Source organism: Sceloporus undulatus, chromosome 5 (assembly GCF_019175285.1).
Source record: "Sceloporus undulatus isolate JIND9_A2432 ecotype Alabama chromosome 5, SceUnd_v1.1, whole genome shotgun sequence".
NCBI classification, from domain to species: Eukaryota; Metazoa; Chordata; class Lepidosauria; order Squamata; family Phrynosomatidae; genus Sceloporus; species Sceloporus undulatus.
The window spans coordinates 167,553,092-167,573,835 of record NC_056526.1 but is presented as its reverse complement, the minus strand read 5'-3'; the positions used below and the strand labels follow the sequence as shown (position 1 = coordinate 167,573,835).

General features: G+C 36.8%; 1 protein-coding gene across 5 annotated transcripts in view; it reads left to right on the top strand.

The window, feature by feature from the left end:
- AIMP1 (aminoacyl tRNA synthetase complex interacting multifunctional protein 1) overlaps positions 1-20,285 on the top strand; it is a 30,447-nt gene extending 10,162 nt beyond the window's left edge. For 2 of the 5 annotated variants that reach the window (XM_042468482.1, XM_042468485.1), the window contains 7 exons: positions 923-980; positions 2,415-2,548; positions 5,545-5,658; positions 6,649-6,810; positions 8,568-8,779; positions 11,670-11,838; positions 20,042-20,285. In XM_042468482.1, the coding sequence (XP_042324416.1) occupies positions 2,434-2,548; positions 5,545-5,658; positions 6,649-6,810; positions 8,568-8,779; positions 11,670-11,838; positions 20,042-20,208 (939 nt within the window). In that variant the 5' untranslated portion in view covers positions 923-980; positions 2,415-2,433 and the 3' untranslated portion in view covers positions 20,209-20,285. The remainder of the gene's footprint in view (positions 1-922; positions 981-2,414; positions 2,549-5,544; positions 5,659-6,648; positions 6,811-8,567; positions 8,780-11,669; positions 11,839-20,041) is intronic. The other 3 variants (XM_042468480.1, XM_042468484.1, XM_042468481.1) reach the window with 2 other exon arrangements.
- Positions 20,286-20,744: the final 459 nt, after the last annotated feature.

Below are 20,744 nucleotides of genomic sequence, written 5' to 3'. Positions count from 1 at the left end.
ATGAAGTCATGGCGCACAATAAGCATAGTGTCAAGAAAGATGAAGAGTGGATTCAGTGGTACATGAAAGTATGAACTGTTGTTACTCAACAGGAAAACTAATTTTCTGTTGAAAAGAATCTACCATGCTCAGCAGGACTAAAAACATTCACTGTACTTCTGTTTCATGTGTTTTTCTTGCTTGCCCATGGTATGACTGAACTAGAACAGTGTGTACTTATAGCAGTATTACTGACTAGCTCAGCAAACAAAGCTTGAAATCTTGGCAGGTCAAAACTGAGGGTCTCCCTGCAACTAGTGCATCAGCCTTTTAAATTTCTCTAATGATGTCTTTTTGTAGTGGAACTATAACAGAAGCACACTTAATGAGTAAATGCATATTCCTTTGTCTACTCAAAAGCAAATTTCACCAAAACCAGTAGGTTTATTCCCATGTTAGTGCACATAGGATTGCACCCTAATTTAAAAAACTTAAAACAGAAGTACACTTAGATGTAACTCAGAGGTTACACTTTGTTTTAATTCCTGATTAATATGCAGTTGCCATGTACCAAAAATATGAAAGCATATCTGTGTTTTTAACATGGTTCCACAAATAAATATTTGTGAAACAATTAAACTATGTTCCATAGTTCTAATGTAATGTGAATTGAGCAAGAAGAAATATCTTGATTTGTTCATTAACAAAGCAAGTGAATTTGAGAAATGGGTTAGCTTGCATGTCCCACCACAATAGTTTTCAAAAGCAATTTACAAGACAAAGTGTATGTTTATATGTTCATATAGCTATATAAATTAATTTCCCTTGCTTAATTGGAACAGAAATTTAAATGTTTGATCTTCCTTGTATGAATATGATTAGAAAAAAAAAGATTTTGTTTGGTTTGTATTTACGTTTCCCTCATTTGTGATTTCTTGTATAGATCGCTCTAATCATGGCCAAAGCAGAAGACTGAGAGAGTCTTGACTGCTAAGCCATAGGTAATATTTCTGTTTGCTCCATCTTCCTCCTAATACTGTTTTCAGTCTTAGGTGTAAAATGTCAGACTAAATTGATATGTTGACAAACTATCACTTTTATTTTTGAACATTTTTGAACAATGTTTGTAAAGCACAAATAGGTCAAATTTGTATCATCAGAACTTTGGAAGACTCGTTCTTATAAGGTCCCTTAAATTCATGTTAGATAATGTTATCTATTGAATTTCACAGACGTGGGAAATGTTTTTCATTAGTTAAAAGGAAGAGCTTTAAAAGTTCTACAGTAAAAACCCATCTTTGAATTATTGTAGTGCTCATTTCAGCTTTTGAATAAGTATTGTACATTTCAAATAGTAAAATCTTATGCATATCTTCTGAACTCTTCCAAATACATAAGACAGAAATATCACTGATACACTGCTAGCTTATTGAAGCAGTATGCAGCTATAAATAACTGAGAAGAACCAGTTGCTGCTCAGTCACTTAGAAAGTGGTATATGCTTTCAGTTTTAAAACTGGATCAATTCAGATAACATTGAGTAGGGAGCAAGCTTGTTTTCTCTTGCTCCAGGAATAGGATCCAGAACAATGGGTTCAAACTACAGGAAAAGAGATTCCACCTCAACTTTAGGAGGAACTTCCTGACAGAAAGAGCTGTTCAACAGAGGAACACACTCCCTGGGAGTGTTGTGGAGTCTCTTTCCTTGGAGGTTTTTAATCAGAGTCTGGAAGGCCATCTGTTAGGGGTGCTTTGATTCTGTGTTCCTGCATGACAGGGGGTTGGACTGGATGGCCCTTGTGGTCTCTTCCAACACTATGATACTATGTCCTGTAGGCAGGGAGAGATAACAGTAAGATTTACACATTCCTAGCTAGCTCTTGGAGAATTGCTTTTCCAATCCCCAGATGAGGGGCGTGCTTTGGTAGTTGAGGAGAGGGACAACTTTGGAAGGGCCAGGTCCAGGTCCTCTACAATCAGTATGGAGAACCTTTCTGCTACAAGATAGCATTTCCCCATTCCTGACCATTGTATTACTCTCGTGAAAACTCGTAGGCCTTGAAAATGCTGAGCTTTGTCTGATTCTCATCCTTATTTTTGCCTGGCCTAGAAGAAGCAAATAGATTTTAAACTGTATGGAAGAAGCATGTTTTTTTAAAACTTTTATTGTGCTTTGAACAAGCACAAAAGTAAAACACCAAATAATGTTTTAGTGAGCTACCTGGACAGGGGATCTGTCACGATAGGTCATACCATAAACATAACTTGAAAATTCCTTTCAGTGTGAATTTAAAGATGGGATAAACCCAATTTATTCTATTATTAGACTCTCTATTCTGTCAGCACCAGTTGGTTTTCAGTCAATTCATTCAAAATAAAGCTGCAGATAATTGCATTAATAAAATGTTCACATTACCCTGTTTCTTTTTATTCAGGATTTTAGTCCGTTCTTTGATGAAAATGGCAGCCAACAACGCAGTTTTGAACAGGCTGGAGCAGAAGGGTGCAGAGGCAGATCAAGTTATTGAATACCTCAAGCAACAAGTTGCTCTTCTAAAGGAAAAAGCTAGTAAGATATAAATCTTTATAGTTAAATATCCACACAAAATTAATAAGTACTGTAAAGCTTCTGGCTGTGAACAAATGTGGAAAACCTTATATTTTTGGCTCTACATTTCCTACAGTAAGACAGACAAACAATCCCACAATAAAAGTTTTCAAACATCTAAAAAAAATCAAATGAATATGATTTGGTTGTTACTTGGTAACATTTACTAGGGAAGATGCTGAATTTAACACTGTAATAAATGATGAATGAGAACATATATATGGGAGAGAGTGTGGCAGGACACTGAAGATTTTGTAACCAGATATCACTAAGTTTGCTTCTAACTTGAGAGCAACTGGCATCCAGTGCAAATGTCCATGCTGTCTTTCAGTGTGTTACCTTTTGAGTAGCACTGCTGTAGGTGCACTACACAAATACAGATGTTAGAGCAGCGCATGAACAGCAGTGGCTAAATTCAGTGGTAATTAAACAAGCATGAGTCAAAGACCCACAGCTGTTCCTAACTAGAAAAGATCTATTGGATCAGGGAAATTTTCCTAAATAATGATTTACCTTTCAGGAGTTGATTTAGTTGTTTACTCCAACTGGGACTAACAACTGAGTGTAAGCTGTGGAGCTGGTATATCAAATATAACATGTATACTTGACTATAAGTTGATTTCATGTATAAGTGGAGGGCAGGTTTGGGGGATTTTGATCTGAACCATCCCCTAGTATCAGTTGAGGGTAAAGGTCAGGGGCATATAACAAAGGAAGCAAAGGATGGTGCATAGAAAAATGATGTCAAAGAACTTACAAAATTCCAGCAGGCATAACTGTTTCTGCTCACCCTAAATGATGGATGGATGAGACAGTAGAGAGGGTGATGGTTCCAAAGAGTGGAAGGAACAGAAGCATGCTGAAAGTCCAGAAAACGATGTCAACATATTGTAGTAATACTTCTAAAAAAGAAATGGTTTTAGAATGTTATGTATGATAGCATACATCAGTTGATCTATTATTTCTTCTACACTGGCTTAAAATAATTTCCAGTCATGCATTTCTTACTTTATTTACTGAGCTAAAGAATAGATGCTCACTTCACATAGAGAATTAAGAGAGGGTGTGCAGATCTGTAGCTGTTGCATCAGAACTGATTCTAATTAAAGCCTAAATAGCTTAATATATTCCAAATTCTGTACCTTGAAAATGGTAATTGGTTGGCTATATGCACACACAGTTATCTCATTTTTATCATAATGCTTAAGTTGGATGATTTAGTAGTTTTACTAATGATTTCATTATTAGGCTGCTTCTTTATAGCTGCTTTTATATGCTGCTTAATAGTTGCAGCATTCTGTTATTATTCTACTTTACTAATACAGTGGCTTGTGGACCTGGAAAGCACCAGCTAAAAGAATAAAAATGTAACTCCTGTTTGGAAGATGACTAGAGAACAGAAATATAAGCTCTTTACAAAGGAAAGAAATAGGACTATTGGAGTGCTATTTAATTAGTATAGTAAAATATGGACTTCTCCAATATCTCTTCAAAGGTGCTGTGTCTTGAACTAACTTTAGAAATACTATTCTTCTGGTGAAGTATAAGGAGTGAGTGTGAACTGTCCAAAAGTCAAACACTTTTCTCTGAGTAATAAAACAGTATTTCTCCTATACTCCCTTTTGCTCTGACATTGTTAAAATTCATCATATGAAGTTACCTTAGAGAAATCACATAAGTAATCTATCTAACCCAGCATAACCTTCTCTAATTGAAAATTTTGCTTTGAGATCTTGCCCAGCTGAGCACTAGTGATATTAGAAAATGAAAGAGGCTAGAGAGATTGAACTAAAGGTCCTTCAACTAGGGATTTTCAACCTGTGACTTTATATGTGTTGCCCTTTCCTTGTGACCTGTGCTCTTTTCCAGGATCACCTACATTTAGCACTTAGTTATTTAACAGTTTTATGGTAGGTATTAAATTCTATTTAACTTTGTCAAGATTGAAATTTTATTAAAAAAGCCTAATCTGTCCATTTTTATGATCCAGAACTGCTGTTAAAGCCATTTGAATAATATTGCCTTATGTCCTTTGTCAATTATACTTTGATGGTCGTATGTGGAACAGCCACTGTAGGCTGCAGTCAATAAGTTGTGGGCACTATAGATCCAAGATAAAAATGTGCAATTCCCCTTTTTTGTTTTGTTTTTTCCATATTTTCTTCATGTTGAATATTCTTAGCGTATTGTCCAGTGTGTCTCAACCGAAGCCTTGCCTTGTTTCAATTCCCAAGCAAGTGGTTTGGCTTAGAATTGACAGACAAATGTTCTGCTTATGAATATAAGAGATCAAACTTTTCAACAGTTTCTGCATAGCTCTAAGGTAGTGCCTCTAGAGTTCATTTCACTGCATCTTATATGAAATGGTCTGTCATCTTTATTCCATCCCAGCTTTCCTCATGTAGTAAGAAAGAAGGTTTTAAAGAATAAACAGTTTGGCTATGCATTCCATTGTAATAGGCACATAATACTGTTCCCAATTGTATTCCCACAAGTACCTTAGAGCAACATTTCTTTCTTAGAACAGGTGCCAAATTGAAGGGGAGGGGTGGAGAGTCAATCTGATTAAGAAACTCTATTTCTTTTTATGTCATGGAATGAATTACAAAATACCTTAGGCACAGAAGGTATTACTGTAGTGTTTTGACAATAATATGGTGTGGTAAAAAATATTTAAATATTTAGGAACACTAAGGTGCTAAGTTCTGATAGAAGTGTTCCATGGAAGAGGAGGGGATAGAATTCAAATTTCCTTCTCCTTGCTGCAGACCTTTAATGGAAAGAACATGTTTCTTTTCAGTTGCTATGTTGAAGCTTTCTCTGTTGTCATGGCTATTCCTCTTGTTTGTTTGATAGTAGAGCTCAGATTGTTACCAAAAGGCAAAAAATAAAAATAAACTTACTGCTTAATAAACTCTATCTTTAGTAATTCTTAATGTGATGTCTGCGCCCTGTAGTCTTACAGGCATCTCTGAGGGAAGAGAAGAAACTTCGAGTTGAAAATGCTAAACTGAAGAAAGAAATTGAGGTGCTAAAACAAGAATTGATCCAGGCAGAAATTCGAAATGGAGGTAAATTAATTTGGGCTGGGAGGGTAATATTGTGTTACGTTACCACAGTTCTTCATTTCAGCCTGAAGTAATACTTGAAAAAAAATGCAGGGGGAAGGTACTGAAAGTATGTTGAAAGAGGCTACTTTTTCATGCACTTGGAACTGCTTGAGATAGAATACTTGAATACTCTGTATAATTCCTAGGGCATGTTAGGGCATACGTGGAGCCACCTTGCTGAAGCTTTCAGGTCTTGGTGTAGTCAGTGTATTTATGGAAGTCCACAAGAACTCCATGTATGCTGCCTTGAGTCCCATCATGGAAGAAAGATCAGAGAGAAATAAAACTCAAGTGAACTTTTTGAGGATACTTTTCAGCTGCAGATTAGAAAGGGGAACTGTTTTTTTCCTCATTTTGCTAACACTTGTATTAACTAAAGGATTTCATTGGATATAACTTTTAATCCTACATGAAAGTATTAATGCACTAGTCTTATTAAAAACATGCAGATGCAACTGACAGTTTTCCAAAACATTAACTTTCAACACCTTCAAAAAAGAGGTTTTTTTTGTATATTTCATTGTGTTTCTATTATAATGTTAATCCATATTACACTAACTACAGAAATCCATCAGAGAAATCAATACCAAGCAGAAATAAAACTGAAGCATATCTCATTTTAATCAGTGTGACATGCTTCTGATTAACTATGATTAGGTTATAGTAATCTTGCTGCTGCTGTTTGCTTTTTAATTACCTATCAGTTTTCATGATGCTTGCCAATAAAAGCCAGAAGAGTATGTAAATTTGTGTGCAAATGACAATGAACTTGGATACACAAACAAAGGTTTCTGTTAACATTACAATTTACACTGATTTATATTTCACCAAATAATCTTAACTAGCACACCAGGATTTTAGATGGATTACTTTATAGCAATTTGGTTAAGCTAAATCTAGAATATCTTTGCATTAAAAATAACATGAATCTTATTTTGTGTTTGCATTTAGTGAAACAAGTCTCAGTACCAAGCAGTGAAACACTGTCTACAGTGTCATTTTCAGACAGTTTTTCTCAAGTAGCATCTGCTGCAGTAACACCATCTGTTCCCAAGGACCAACCAAAAGGAACAAATGAAGAAAAGAAGAAAAAAGACAAAACAGAGAAGAAAGGTAATACTGCAGAAGTATTTTGCTAACACTGTATACAGTTGGCCGTTGGAACTCGCAGGGGATCTGTTCCGGATACCCACCTCCTGCATGTTCCAAATATTGTACATATTCAAGGCCCATAGGCTTGAATGGGGTGCACGCCATTGCCATTAATGCTGGTTGCCCCTCTGTGGATTTCCCAGTCTGCATATCTCAAGTCCGCAGACCTGGAAGGGTGACTGTATACTCATTTATAAGTCTAAAACTTTATGCCCAAAAATTGACCCCAAAAAACCAGGTTGACTTATTTACGGGTCACTATGGTAATGTGATAGCATCTCTTCCAGATTTCCCCATGTGATGGGGAGAAGAATTTCTTTCTTTCTGGAGTCAAGCAGAAAGAGTTCTGGATAATTGGTTGATATTGCTGTTCGTTTAAGAGTCCATCTCCTGCCTCCGTGTCTGGCTGAAATGATGAAGCAAAAAACCCCAATGGGAGTCTCTGTTGCCATACACACACATACACACACTGAAGGTGCCTCCAAGTTTTACCCTCAACCTATTCCCTGCCATGGCAAAATCCATAATTTTGGCCCCAAAACCTGACCTCGACTTATACATGAGGTCGACTTATAGTTGAGTATGTATGATAAACAGTAGAAAAAATATATTACTTCTTTCATCAATATGAGAGTTGGTATTGATGAGCAGAGTGTGTAGAAAGGAGAATAACGAGAATTCTGTCCTATCACATACTATATTTGAGGCTCAGACATGTTAGTTCCATTCTTCTACCATCATTTCTCCTTTTTTCCTGAGCTGACATTCTTAGCAATCTGTGGCTCAACATTCCATCCTACTTGTGTATAATTCAACATCGTGTGTAAGTCAAGGGCGGGTTTTGAGGCCAAAATCGGGAATTTTGAGAAGGCCTGTGGATAAGTCGAGGGTAAAATTTGGGTCTCAGTACCTTTCCTCCCCCTCTGCAGCCCAGCTGTCCCTTTGGGAGACAGCCCAGCTAGGGAAAAAGCATCAGGGACAAATGCTCACTCTTCCTCCTCCTCTACAGTCCAGCTGTTGCTTTGGGAGACACCCAGACTGGGAAAGAGGAGGGGAGGCAAGAGTCCTCCCCCCAGCCTTTCCCCAGCCCCTGTCCTCCTGCCTTCAGGACTGGGAAAGAAGAGGGGAGGTGAACTGTGGAAGAGTTTCTGGGGTCCAGCCCACTACCATCTTGACCCGTGTATAAGTCGACCCAGGGTTTTTTGGGTCAATTTTTAGCAATTTTTTTAATTTATGCACGAGTATATACAGTAGGTTTTTTATCCTGTTTGATTTTGTTCTAATACAGTAATAATACAGTTACACAACCCTAAGGATTATCCTTTGTATGCTGAAACGATTACATTATTATTATTATTATTATTATTATTATTATTATTAGTTGTTCTGGTATGCTTCCATGTTTCCTTATTAGTTATTTAAGGAAATGTGTTGATGCAGAATTGTAGTATTTAATGTCTTGATTCAAGATAGAGTATATAGCACATACACACAAAGAGAGGCCAAAATCCACTTGTTAGTTTTAACAAAAGTGGACTTACAGATGTTGAGTGTTAGCTTAACCAATTTCCATCAATTCAGTAGGTCTACTGTAGTTAGGACTAGTAACTAGATTTAGAACATAGTTTTCTTTTATATGGGGAAAATTGGAAATGCATATTTTTATAAATGTGCTTAAATTACATTGCAAAGTTTTTGAATGTTCTAACTTGTCTCAGTAGGAGAAAAGAAAGAGAAGAAACAACCGTCAGCAACAAATGATGACTCAAAGCCTTTGGATGTTTCCCGGCTTGATCTTCGTATTGGTTGCATTACTACAGCAAAGAAACACCCTGATGCTGATACTTTATATATTGAGGAAGTTGATGTTGGAGAAGCAAATCCTAGAACTGTTGTCAGTGGTCTAGTGAAACATGTTCCTTTAGAAGAGGTACAGATTAAATTTCTTTGATAAATTATTTGGATAAATAGGTTTTATTTTTAGAATGTTTTCAATTTTATTATATTTCAACATTTCCTTCAGCATTTCCCCATACTGGGGAAGAAAATCTCAGAATCCTAAATTTATTACTTTGGAAATGAATTAAACACAGATACCGAAACAAATCTTCTATTTATGTCAACATTTCAATTTGAATCTATTCCAAGAATTTTACTCGTTCTGTTTGTGTAGTAGTGACCCATAGTCTTACATCTTCTACTCTTGCATCAGTATTGCTTCCTGTGCTAGTCACTTGTAATACTGTATTTTGGAACTTAAGGCAAGAGGGTTGGGCATCATTTTCTTGTTAATTAAAGCCACTTCAGCTGTACAACCCCATATTAAGCAGTTCAGCCAGATCACAAATAATCTAAGCAATTTTGTGGGGGGAGAAAAACCTACTTTCATATTATTTCTTCCTATTGTTTGTGAATCAGGAGGAAATATGTGGAAAAAAGCATGCATTATTTCTTGCTAAGCACTATAACTTATCTTTCACCACTAGCTGTTCTGGCTCAGTGCTAGGAATCCTGGAAATTGTAGTTTGTTGTGGCCCCAGAACGTTCTGACAGAGAAGGCAAAATGTCTTACAGAACTACAGTTCCCACAATTCTCTAGCATTGAGCTAGGGCGCTTAAAGCAGTCTCAGCTTGGATTATTTTTGCCGTGTGTTTTGGACCTTAGTTTCAGAAGAGGTTTCCCATGACAAGTTATTGCTGCTCAGTAAGGAAAAGTACCAAGCTTCATGCATCATTAATCCCTTTTTTAAAACTTGACACCCTAGACCTTACAGTATAGAACCTACATTTCATCATACTGCTTTTTTTTCCTTTTCTCAGAGATAAACACATAGTTTATAAGGCTAGCTCAATGCATGAGTGCTTTGCCAGTTTGATTATTCCAACAATTGCATAAAAATATGGCAGACCTTTTGTTATTGGTGTCATCTGTATCCCAGTATATTTTAAAGCATAGATGGTATTTTATTTTTTGCCAGTTACATACAATATAGTGGAACCTTTGTGATCCAGACAGATTCAATGACATTTGTGATAGCCAGAGTTGCACTGAGAAGGAATTCCTCTCTGGCAAAACATATAGCAGTAGGTTTCATCTACATCTTAAAGCTCATCCAAAATCATATTTGGGCTAAGGGGAGGAGATTATATTTAGTGTTCTGTTTCTTCTTTACAGTTCACAGTGTTCTAGAAGAGAAAATGCTCTTTGGTGCTGTACAGACCGGCTTGCACACGTACTAGGGTTGCCTCGGGGCGTCCTTTCCAGATGCCCCGCAACCCTAATATGTTGCCACGGCGTTGTAATGGTGGCACCCTTTCTACATGGGAGCTGCCATTACGACGTCATGGCTGCGCCTCCAAATGGGGAGGTGCGGACGTGGTGATTTGACGCCGCTGAAGGGCGCTTGTGGCCCCTTTCAGCGGCACCAGAAGGAGCTCAGTTTCGGAGCTCCTTTGGCCACACGTATCGTTGGCACGGCCTGTATACAGCCGCACCAGCGATACAAAGAGAAAGGGGCCAAGCAGTCCCTTTCTCCCTTGCTGTCGGGGTGCCCTTGGGGCTTGAAGCCCCAAGGACACCAATTTCCAGGCCGCGGGGAAGCAGCCTTTTGCCACTTCCCCGCGGCCTGGACAAGCGGCGAATCGGAGCCTCAGGGCTGCCGCTGTGGCAGCTGAGGCCCCAATCCGTCAGGGAAAGGGGTGGGTGCAGGCCGCCCCAAAGGGGCGGTCTGTACACCGCCTTTGTTCCCTTAGTTGGTCTTCCACTTAAGATGAGGCTTAAATGTCTTCAATAGTTTGTTGAAACAATTGAAATTATTTTAATGTATGGAAGATACTGTATAACATTATGCTTAATCCAGATCCAAAACACTCTGCAGAAATAATCCAGTTTGAGACTATTTTAACAGTTTGAGACTGCTTTAACTAGCAGTCTTTAACTGAGCATTGTAGTTTATTTTGGCACTAGATCTCTCTGACAGAGAAGACTAAATGTGTTACAAAATTACAGTTCCCAGAATTCCCTGGCAATTAAAGCCATCTCAAATTGGATTATTTCTGTAGTGTGTTTTGTCAATTCATTCCAATCTGCTTTTCCTTTTTACAGGGCAAAGATAATTACTGAAAACTGCTGCTTTTATACTGTGCAAAAGTAGTGTAGGATAGGACATCTTGTAGGTTATACAATGTATTTTGATTTTGTTGGATATCTTGAATTGATTCCCTGTTTATTCATTATCTTGGCAAAATGCGGCCCCGTCATGGTATTTATGTTATTGTTTCCTAAGAAGAGGAAAACCCAAGCATTTATTACATTAAATGAATGAGTTGTAGTGCAACCATTTTAATTTAATTTCTTCCAGAATATCCATCCTGTCTTTGGCATTTGGGACCAGTAAGCATGTTTACATCCTGAATGGTAAACCACCTTGCAAATTGGTTCTTCTTTTCTTGATTAATTAAGAAAGATGTTTCAGCCAAATTCCTATTGTAACTGTTAAAATTGAACTCCAGGACCACAAAGAAAGCAAAGCTAGGAAAACATTGTTTAAGGCATTATCACAGCCCATCTCAAGATCTAGTGTCTTTATTGCACCCTACTGTGTTTGTATGTTAAAAGACAGCTCTTAATTGGTTGTTTTCTGGCTCTTACTCTTGAATTAGTCTTAAAAGAATGTTGACTGTTGCTAACATATTAGTATCTGCATATTTTTACCTCCTGTGTTACATGGCATTACACTTGTCTTAGTTCTGCACTATGGAAGAAGTTCAGAAAGGCCTAACTAAATTCTGTTTTCTAAAACCTATGTGTCCATGTCCAGATACAAAACCGGATGGCAATATTTCTCTGCAACCTCAAGCCAGTAAAAATGAGAGGAGTGCTGTCCCAGGCAATGCTGATGTGTGCTAGCACGCCAGAAAAGGTGGAAATTCTAGTTCCTCCTAGTGGAGTTGTTCCGGGAGACAGAATTACATTTGAAGGTTTTCCTGGTAAGCAAAAGCATCCTAGATGCACTCAGAATTAAATTGTCTACCTGATTTATACAATATTTTCCATTAAAGCTAAAAATAGAACTAACATATCTTGATATCTTGATCAATTAGGTACAATCAGTTGTATTTTTTATTTAATTAGGAAAAAAAGTCATGATTGTTTCTTAAACTAATGCAAAAAAATGCTCTTCGTACTACTGGAGAAACTACATTTTATACAGTTATGTCATATTCTAGAAAAGAGATGGAAAACATTCATGGATATTCAGTCCAGTTGTGATCTTCCAGGTCCTGCTGAGGACTGTCCCTATTCCAGGAAACACATTTGTGTTTCTGTGTGTGTTTTCCAAAGTGGAGGCAGCTGGAATTTTCCTTATAGTTTTGAAAATATACATTAAATTCAGCACTTTAGAGGCTTGGACGCCTGCAAGAAACTTGGAGGCTTCCAGGAAGAACAGATTTATTTTTAATCCCAAAATTATTTTTCTGTGCTACACAATTCGTAACATTACCAAAAAGTACCAATGTGTACACCCTGTATAGCATTACACAGTGTGTAGTATAGGATAATTACAGGAGAAAAGGTCAGTGGTTTCAAGACTACATGGGCAGGTGCTATCACTGTCATTAGTGAGAATTTTGTGTTACATGTTACTTGTGATGCAAAGTATACACTGCCCTTTTAACTATTAAAAGAAAACCCTGTGATGAGTTTGTCTTAATATTGCCATAGATTGGAAACAATTTGAAGGCACACAGCAACAACATTTAAGAAATTGGCATGCTATGCCAAATTATATTATCAGTTTTAAATAGGTATGTCTGGAGCATGAAGAAATGTTAAATGTCATTTTTACAGAGATGACAGTGATCCTTAAGTGCATGCACGTTTAGATTTTAATGGGAAAGTTTGTGTTCATTTACTCTGATGCATTTCATGTCATATATAAACCACTCTTATTATCTCACATGTAATATCTGAGAACAGTACTCATGGCTGTGCTAATTTTTTTCTTTGATCAATTCCAGTTTTGTTTTCATCTACCACTATTGCCTTAGCATTCATAACAGATTCTTAAATAAGCTTCACTAATTTCTGTTCAGCTTTTGTATTAGTAAGCTAAATTTTTGAAATACTCAGTTGTTCATAGAATCATAGAGTTGGAAGAGACCACAAGGGCTAGTCAGTCCAACCCCCTGACATGCAGGAATACACAAAGTAGCTCCATCACACGGCCATCAAGCCTCTGTTTAAAAACTTCCAAAGGAGACTCCACTACCTTTCAATGCAGCATATTCCTCTGTTGAACAGCTCTTGCTGTCAGGAAGTTCTTTCTAACGCTGAGGTGGAATCTCTTTTCTTGTCATCACATTTCCAAAAACGATCAGTAGATATATGTTAAACTCACACATTGAGGAAGGCTTTGGAAACTGATGCTAACAAATGTCATCCCTTTGAGGATGATTGTGGTCCTGTTACAATCAGATTTTATTGTGGCTTTGTTGCAACTGATTATAGTTTCATTTTGTTGGATTCGATTGCTCTTTTCAGTTAATTTGTAAGGTGTTTCAAGCAAAGGAATGGTGGAATTTTGTAGTGAGAAGGGTATGCCCCCCCCCAAACATTGTTGGACTGCAACTCTCAACATTCTTTACCATTGGCTGCATGGAATATGGCTCCTGGGAATTGCACTTAAACAACATTTAGAGGACTGCATGTAATGTTGTGAACAGTTTTTGTATTATAGAAAGTAAGGCAATGTATCATTATTTATATAGTATGTATATGATAAGGTAAGTGGTCTGTTGGAGAGGGTGAAAGCATGGAATGTTGATGGCGACCGGCTGAGTTTGAATGTGCTTTTGAAATGTGTTTTAGTCAGGGGAAGTTAAAGCTACCTGATCCCATCTGATGATGGAAGCTAAGCAGTATTAGCTCTGGTTAGTACTTTGTTGGGAGACTACCAAGGAATACCAGGACTGTGTCTGAACTGCAGAAATAATCCAGTGTGACACCACTTTAACTGTCATGGTTCAGTGCTGTGGAATTCTGGGGAATGTAGTTTATTTTGACACCAGAGCTCTCTGACAGAGAAGGCTAATTGTCTCCCAAAACTACAATTTCCAGATTCCCATTTCATTGAACCATGGCAGTTAAAGCAGTGCCAAACTGAATTATTTCTGTACAGTAGTGTGGATGCAGCATAAGTGCTATAGTCTATGTTTCAGAGGAAGGAACTGGACAAAGCACCTCTGAGTACCATATTCCTTGCCTATGAAAACGCAATCAAATTCATGGGGTTGCCATAAGTTAATGGACATCTGAAGACACATAAACACACACACAGAGAGAGAGAGAGAGAGAGATGATAAACAGATTCAGATGAGATTATGAGGAGATACAAAAAGAGTTGAGGTTTAGGTGAAGGAGAGGTCAGTTTACACCAGCCTTTCTCAACCTTTATATCCTGGAGGAACCATTGAAATATTTTTTCAGGATTTAGGGAACTCCTGCATAAAAGCTATATCTGCAGCTCAAAAAAGTTGTTTTTTCCCTAATCTCAATCTCTTACAGAACCCCTAATGACCTCTCATGGAACCCTAGGATTCCAGTGAAGCCTGATTGAAAAATCATGATTAAGAAGGAGAGAGCATAGGGTTAGGTTTTTAGTCTGCTTAATTTTAGTTAATAACATTTTAGTAGTATGACTGAAATAAATATTTTATATAAAACATAACATTTTAGTTGTGTGACTGATACAGAATTAATAGTTAAATAAGTACAGTGAGTCTTTGTTATCCACTGGGGTTTGGTTCCTGGCCCCCATGTGGGTGCCAAAATCTGTGGATGCTTAAGTCCCATTAAACAAATGACATAATAAAATGGTGTTTCTTATATAAAATGGCAAAATCAAGGTTTGCTTTTCAGAATTTATATATTTTTAAAATATTTTCAAGCCATGGATGGTTGAATCCGTGGGTATGGCGGGCTGATTGTAATTGTAATCCAAGCTATTGAACATTGTAATATGCCTCTGCACACTTAAATGATCTTGACTTGTTTTTCTTCCATTTAATAAGTATGTTCCGGGTAGCATACCCTCCCGACTCGCTGTAGAGAAATTAGTCCCTACTGGAATAGCTTGTTATCTGATACCCGATTGCTGTTATATATGTTTTTAAACTTTGATTGTATTTTTGGATTTGTATGATATATTGTACTATGACATGGGTCATAGAATTTTAATGACTGTGAACCACTTTGATCTGTAGGAAAAGCAGTATAAAAATAAATTTATTATTATTATTATTATTATTATTATTATTATTATTATGTTTATACCAGTGTTTATCTTCCATTGAATAAATATTTTTATACATGTTCCTGTTGGAACACTGCTATAATAGCATTGGTCTGGTGCTACATGAGACACAGGCTGCTTGTGGTGGCAGTGGATTTTAAACCATAAAGTCTCCCACACCGGAACTATGAGGCCCTTTAGAAAGGCCCCACCTTTGGTGGTAGTCAGTGCAGTCAAAGGAAAGCTCCCTACAATTGGTAGTAGTGGGACAATTAGAGGCCCCAATACAGTATAATTACCACTCCTGTTTGATATATATATATATATGTGTGTGTGTGTGTGTGTGTGTGTGTGTGTGTGTGAGAAAGACATACACTTCTACCCCACTCATTGCCACAGCAAAAAAGTTACACATGATTCATTGGTTGTACTGAGGAATTAAGTAGCACTGAGAGAGAAAAGGGTTTGCAAACTTTATCATTGCTTCCTTTCTGTCAGAAAGCACGAGATAACTTTGGAACTTAAAAAGTTCCAAATGAAGGATTTATGACTCATTTTAAATGTGATTGGTCTCTAAACACCAAAGAGAAATAAATGCTCACGAATCTGGTAGCTGCAAAACAATACCAGTAACATCAAGAATACGCTTAATAGTGCAGGAGGCTCTTTCTGGCATGAAAATGAAGCTGTATTTCTGGTTTAGTTCTCATGGTGTTCTGGTATGTGTCAATAAAAGAAATGAATGTCAGAAAAGTGCATCTAGGGAGATAACCAATTCCCAAAATGGGAAAAGCTGAAGGAGACTTAGATGAGTGATGGAGAATTGGTAAAACAATCTTTTTGTTATTCAATCAAGTATTTTAACGATAGTATCTAAGTACTTATTTATTTAGTAGATTTGTATCGTATTTGTATCATAGTATTAATAGAATACAAAGAATACAGTAAAAGCTAAACATTTAAAGTAACACAAACAAGATTTGCAGGAACAGATACCTGATGTAGAAAAGGCAATAAGGAGACACTTCAGAATCCAAAACGAAGCTCAAGCTGCATTTTAGGAATATTTTTGTATTATCTGCTGAACTATACTTTGAATCAGATCCTCTTTTCACCTGTTGACACATTTATTATGCTCTTTATGTCCTCTGCATTTCATTTCAGTGGGTCACTTGACCTGGCACATTTGGTCATATGTTAATGAGGCAGTTTACTTGCATTTATACCAGTGCAAACAAACAGGATCTATATATGGTTATCTCTAGGAATAGAAAACTGATGCCCCTCAAACTTACTTGCTTTGAGTGATAAAGCTGTGGTGCATTTTAAAGGTATAGTATAATGAATCATTTTGCACTCAGTTGAGACTTCTATGGGCCCTTTTGGAAATACATATTGTATCATAGTCCTTTTTGGAAATATACATTGTATCATAAGTTCCTTTTAATCTTCCTCAGTATTAATTTATGCAAGTCTAGTTTACTTGGTAATGTAAATGAAAATTTATGAATAACTATAAAATTATACTGACTGCAATTAGATATCCAGGAATGTTCAGTTTAGAATCTTGTTGCAAGTATATGTTTAATGAAATTAAAGTATGCTGGTAAGAAATTTTTGTCAAAATCTGGGAGAATATCCCTGTTAACATTTCTGATTCTTTTTCTGAATGATACATTGCATGTTCTGTGCTGAATTTTAGTATGGTTTCATTGCATGAGCTACTTTGAGTGGGAGTACATTTTGCTTGTCATTTTGCTTGCTCTACATATTTAGAAAATAGAAATTCTGTCTGAAGAGTAAGAATCATTAGTTTCCTCCAGTTTAATTTATAAATTTTCTTCATAATGATTGTTTCTTTTTTAAAAAAAGGATGAGGAGGGGAGGTTACTGTAGTACATACAACATGGTGCTCTGGTAACATTTAAAAGTGGTGCCTGTGCTAATCTAATACAAACTCACCACAGATCCCAGGGGAGCTTGCCTGGGTATTCCAAAGCAAATTTTAATAAGATCCAGAAGGTGTTTATGTAATAAAAGCCAGATTTTAGTTTATTATTAAAACTAAATTTGCCTTTATAATGTTTGCATTTTGGAAGAAGTGTCTTCACCTTTGTGGCAATTTAATTCTTGTTTTATTTAGCTTTGCTGTATTTCTGTATTTGAAAAACGCAGCTGAAAATTGGAGTTGGGTTGAACCTTTTTCTGTATTTTTTGTTGCTGAAGCTGGTCATCTCTCAGGTTCTTTTTTACATTTCTAAAGGTAAATTGTTGATTTGTAAGAAGTGGGGGACTTGCATGAAACGCTGACGCTTCCTTTTCTCTCTGGCTGTCCTTCAAAGAGAAGCATGGTGGGCTATTTGTAATTAATTGTATGGTGACTGCTGAGGTGAAAGGTTGATTCCCAGCCATCTGATAGTATAACTGAATTAACATCAGATTAACAAACTCCATGAGAAAATGATTGTCCATTTCTTGTTATGTGCCTTCAAGCCATTATGGACTTATGGCAACCATCCTGTATGATTTTGGAAGTTAAGCAGAATCAGCCCTGGTTACTATTTGTATAGGAGACCAGCAAATTCCAGATGCCGTAGGCTTTATTTTAGAGGAAGGAACTTGCCAAACCACCTCCAAATATTCCTTGCTTTAAAAAACCCTATGGAATTCGTGGGGTTGTCAGACGGCTTGCAAGTGCATGCATACACAAGGTGAATCTATCACAGGGTTTTCTTGCAGGATTTGTTCAAAGGGGTTTGCCCTTGCCTTCCTCTGAGGCTGAGACAGTGTGACTTGCCCAGTAGGCTTCTGTAGCTGAGCAGAGATTCAAACCCTGGTCTCCCAGTGTCATAGTCCAGCACTTAAACCACTACAGCACTCTGGTTTTCTGTATGTACTTCCTCTGATTTCTAAAACCCGTTGTACCTGTTTTAAGGTTGAAACCTGTCAGCGGTCAGATTGAAGGGAAGTTGTACATACATTTGTCTTGTTTTATAGTGAAGCTGAAATTGGTGATGGTGTTCTTCATTTTCTTTTCACTGATAACAATATCTTCGTCCAAAACACACTTCAGAAGTAATCCAAGTTTAGATTGCTTTAACTGTCCTGGCTCAATGGTAGGGAATTCTGGAAACTCTAGTTTTGTGAAACATTGAGCCTTCTCTGTCAAAGAGCTCAGGTGCCACAATAATCTACAATTCTTGGGATTCCCTAGCACTGAGCCAGGGCAGTTAAAGTGGTCTCAAACTGGAGTAATTCAGAAGTGTGTTTTGGTTATTCATCTGTTTCTGGTCCCAGTAGATTTAATATTGGCTTTTGCTCTTTAATTCAAGAATATAAAAACAAATGCTGGAGAAAAACAGTAGCGGTAGTAGCAGTAGTAGATGCCTACTTTGGCATGACCAAAGTATCTCTCCTGATTTACTGACAGAGATCAAAATCCCAAATGATTGGATCATTGGGGTTATGCAGTCTTAAGTGCAAATGTTATGCTATGGTCACCCACATTTTCTGTTTGGCTTTTGTTTGAGATTGGTTAATATAGAGGGTTATGGTTGTATGACAGTGCTCATCATGAAAACAGTCTGCTTCAAATAATATTCCTCTTCTTATTTGGCAGCTGGGAAGTGATCAATGAATTGTACTCATTATTTTGCTACTTTGTAAAGGCTTGGGGGCGTAAATTTCATAGGTTTTTGGATTTGGAAATAGTGTACAACATCACAATTGATTAGTCGACTTCCAGGTGTTTACAATTTGTTGACATGCATACTGTTTAGTACCTGTCACCTTAAAAGTGATAACAGAAAAATATGTGTTATATTGTTCATTGTCATTATTTTTCAAATTCATTACAAAACCAATGTAAATAACACTTCTCATTTCATTTGGAGTTCCTTTTTTATACTACTGTTGCAATACAGGAGCACCATTAACGTGCTGCAGAAGTCCTGGGTTTTAGAAAGCATGTTCTCTTCGCAAGTGTATTAATGCAGGCACTAATTGCTAATCCTAAAGGAATAAGAAATAAAGCATTACTGCTGCTCTGCATGGTCTCTCATATTTGTGATGGGAAGCAGAACACCTTGCTCACTTAAATTGTTTTGATAATCCTACATGTGGGCTTTGTGTTATTCCATTGCTCTGACCCCTTTAACTGTTCTCAGCAGTTTCACCAAGTAGTGTGGAAAGGGCATTATTCTTTTCCCTAGTATTGGGTTACACGTGAAAGGCCACAGAATTTTTGTCCACCGCTTTCCCCTCTCTCCTAACCATCTTGAGCATATTTGAGTTATGTGATCTTTTAAAATAGCACTTAAAATATTTTGTCTGCTTGTCTTTGCATCCTTGTTTTTGTCAGAATGTGTTTTATAGTTCTTCTGAAGAACTTAACAGGTTTTTTTAGTTTAGTTGTGATCTGAACACACATTAAGCATTATTAAAACTCACCAGCTTTAAACAAAGCTCTTTTTAGAAGGAAACCTTGATGAGTGTTAGCTGTGATTAACCTTAATGGTGGAGGAACAAAGGAATTTTAATGCAGGTGAGAAGATGATGAAGGATAAGAGTACATAATCCTATGGTCCAGTCTGCATCCCTTAACTATTGCTTAAAATAGGTATTGCATCTGTATCAGCTTAAGTTTTTCCATTCTTCATTTTAACTGGAAATACATGTTATACTTAAATCCTTTCTCTGTCAGCATGGTACCATATATTCACCAGAAAGAAAAAGTATTTTTGTCAAAGTCAGATAAAATTAGAATTTACAAATAAAATAAAATTGATGTCAATGAAAACATGTTGATTTGGGTCAGCCCATACCATTTCTGGTGCATTTTGAAAAGAGATAATCTCTCCCTACTCCAACTTTTCATGTCTCCTGTTTGTTTTTAATAGGTGAACCCGAGAAAGAACTTAATCCCAAGAAGAAAATGTGGGAGCAGATACAGCCTGATCTTCATACCAATGATGAGTGTGTTGCTATGTATAAAGGAGTGCCATTTGAAGTGAAGGGGAAGGGTGTGTGCAAGGCTCCTACCATGGCCAACAGTGGAATCAAATAAACTCAATCAGTCATGGAACAGCTGGAGGGTCATTTTTAGTGAAAAACAACTAAAAATAAATATTGCCTCACTTCAAACCATAAGTTGTTCATTTTTGTTACATCTGCTGCTAAATGTATGCCTGTTCATGGCTTTCTACCTTTCTTCTTTGGGTACTTTCTTGCATATAAGTACAAGTGTAAATATTGATTTCACACTGAACAAGAGGTCATTATATTGCTCTGCAAGTAGTTCAAAGAATTCATGTACATTACTAGACAATCTAGCTATCCAGTGAATATCAATGAACTTGTTTGAGAATCAGAGCACTAATTAGCTTTACCATTCAGGATATTTATGCTATTCTTTCTTCATCCTGCCAGTGTTCATGTCAGAAATGGGATTTGTCATTTTAATTTTGCAAAGGCCATAAATGTAGACTGTTGCACAGATTTTTAGAAGGTTCTGTATAATGCATTAAATCATATTGGAATAGTACTGTTATGGTAAGTGTCAGTCATTTTAAAATGAAAATTCTTAGTTTATCTGGTTTATTA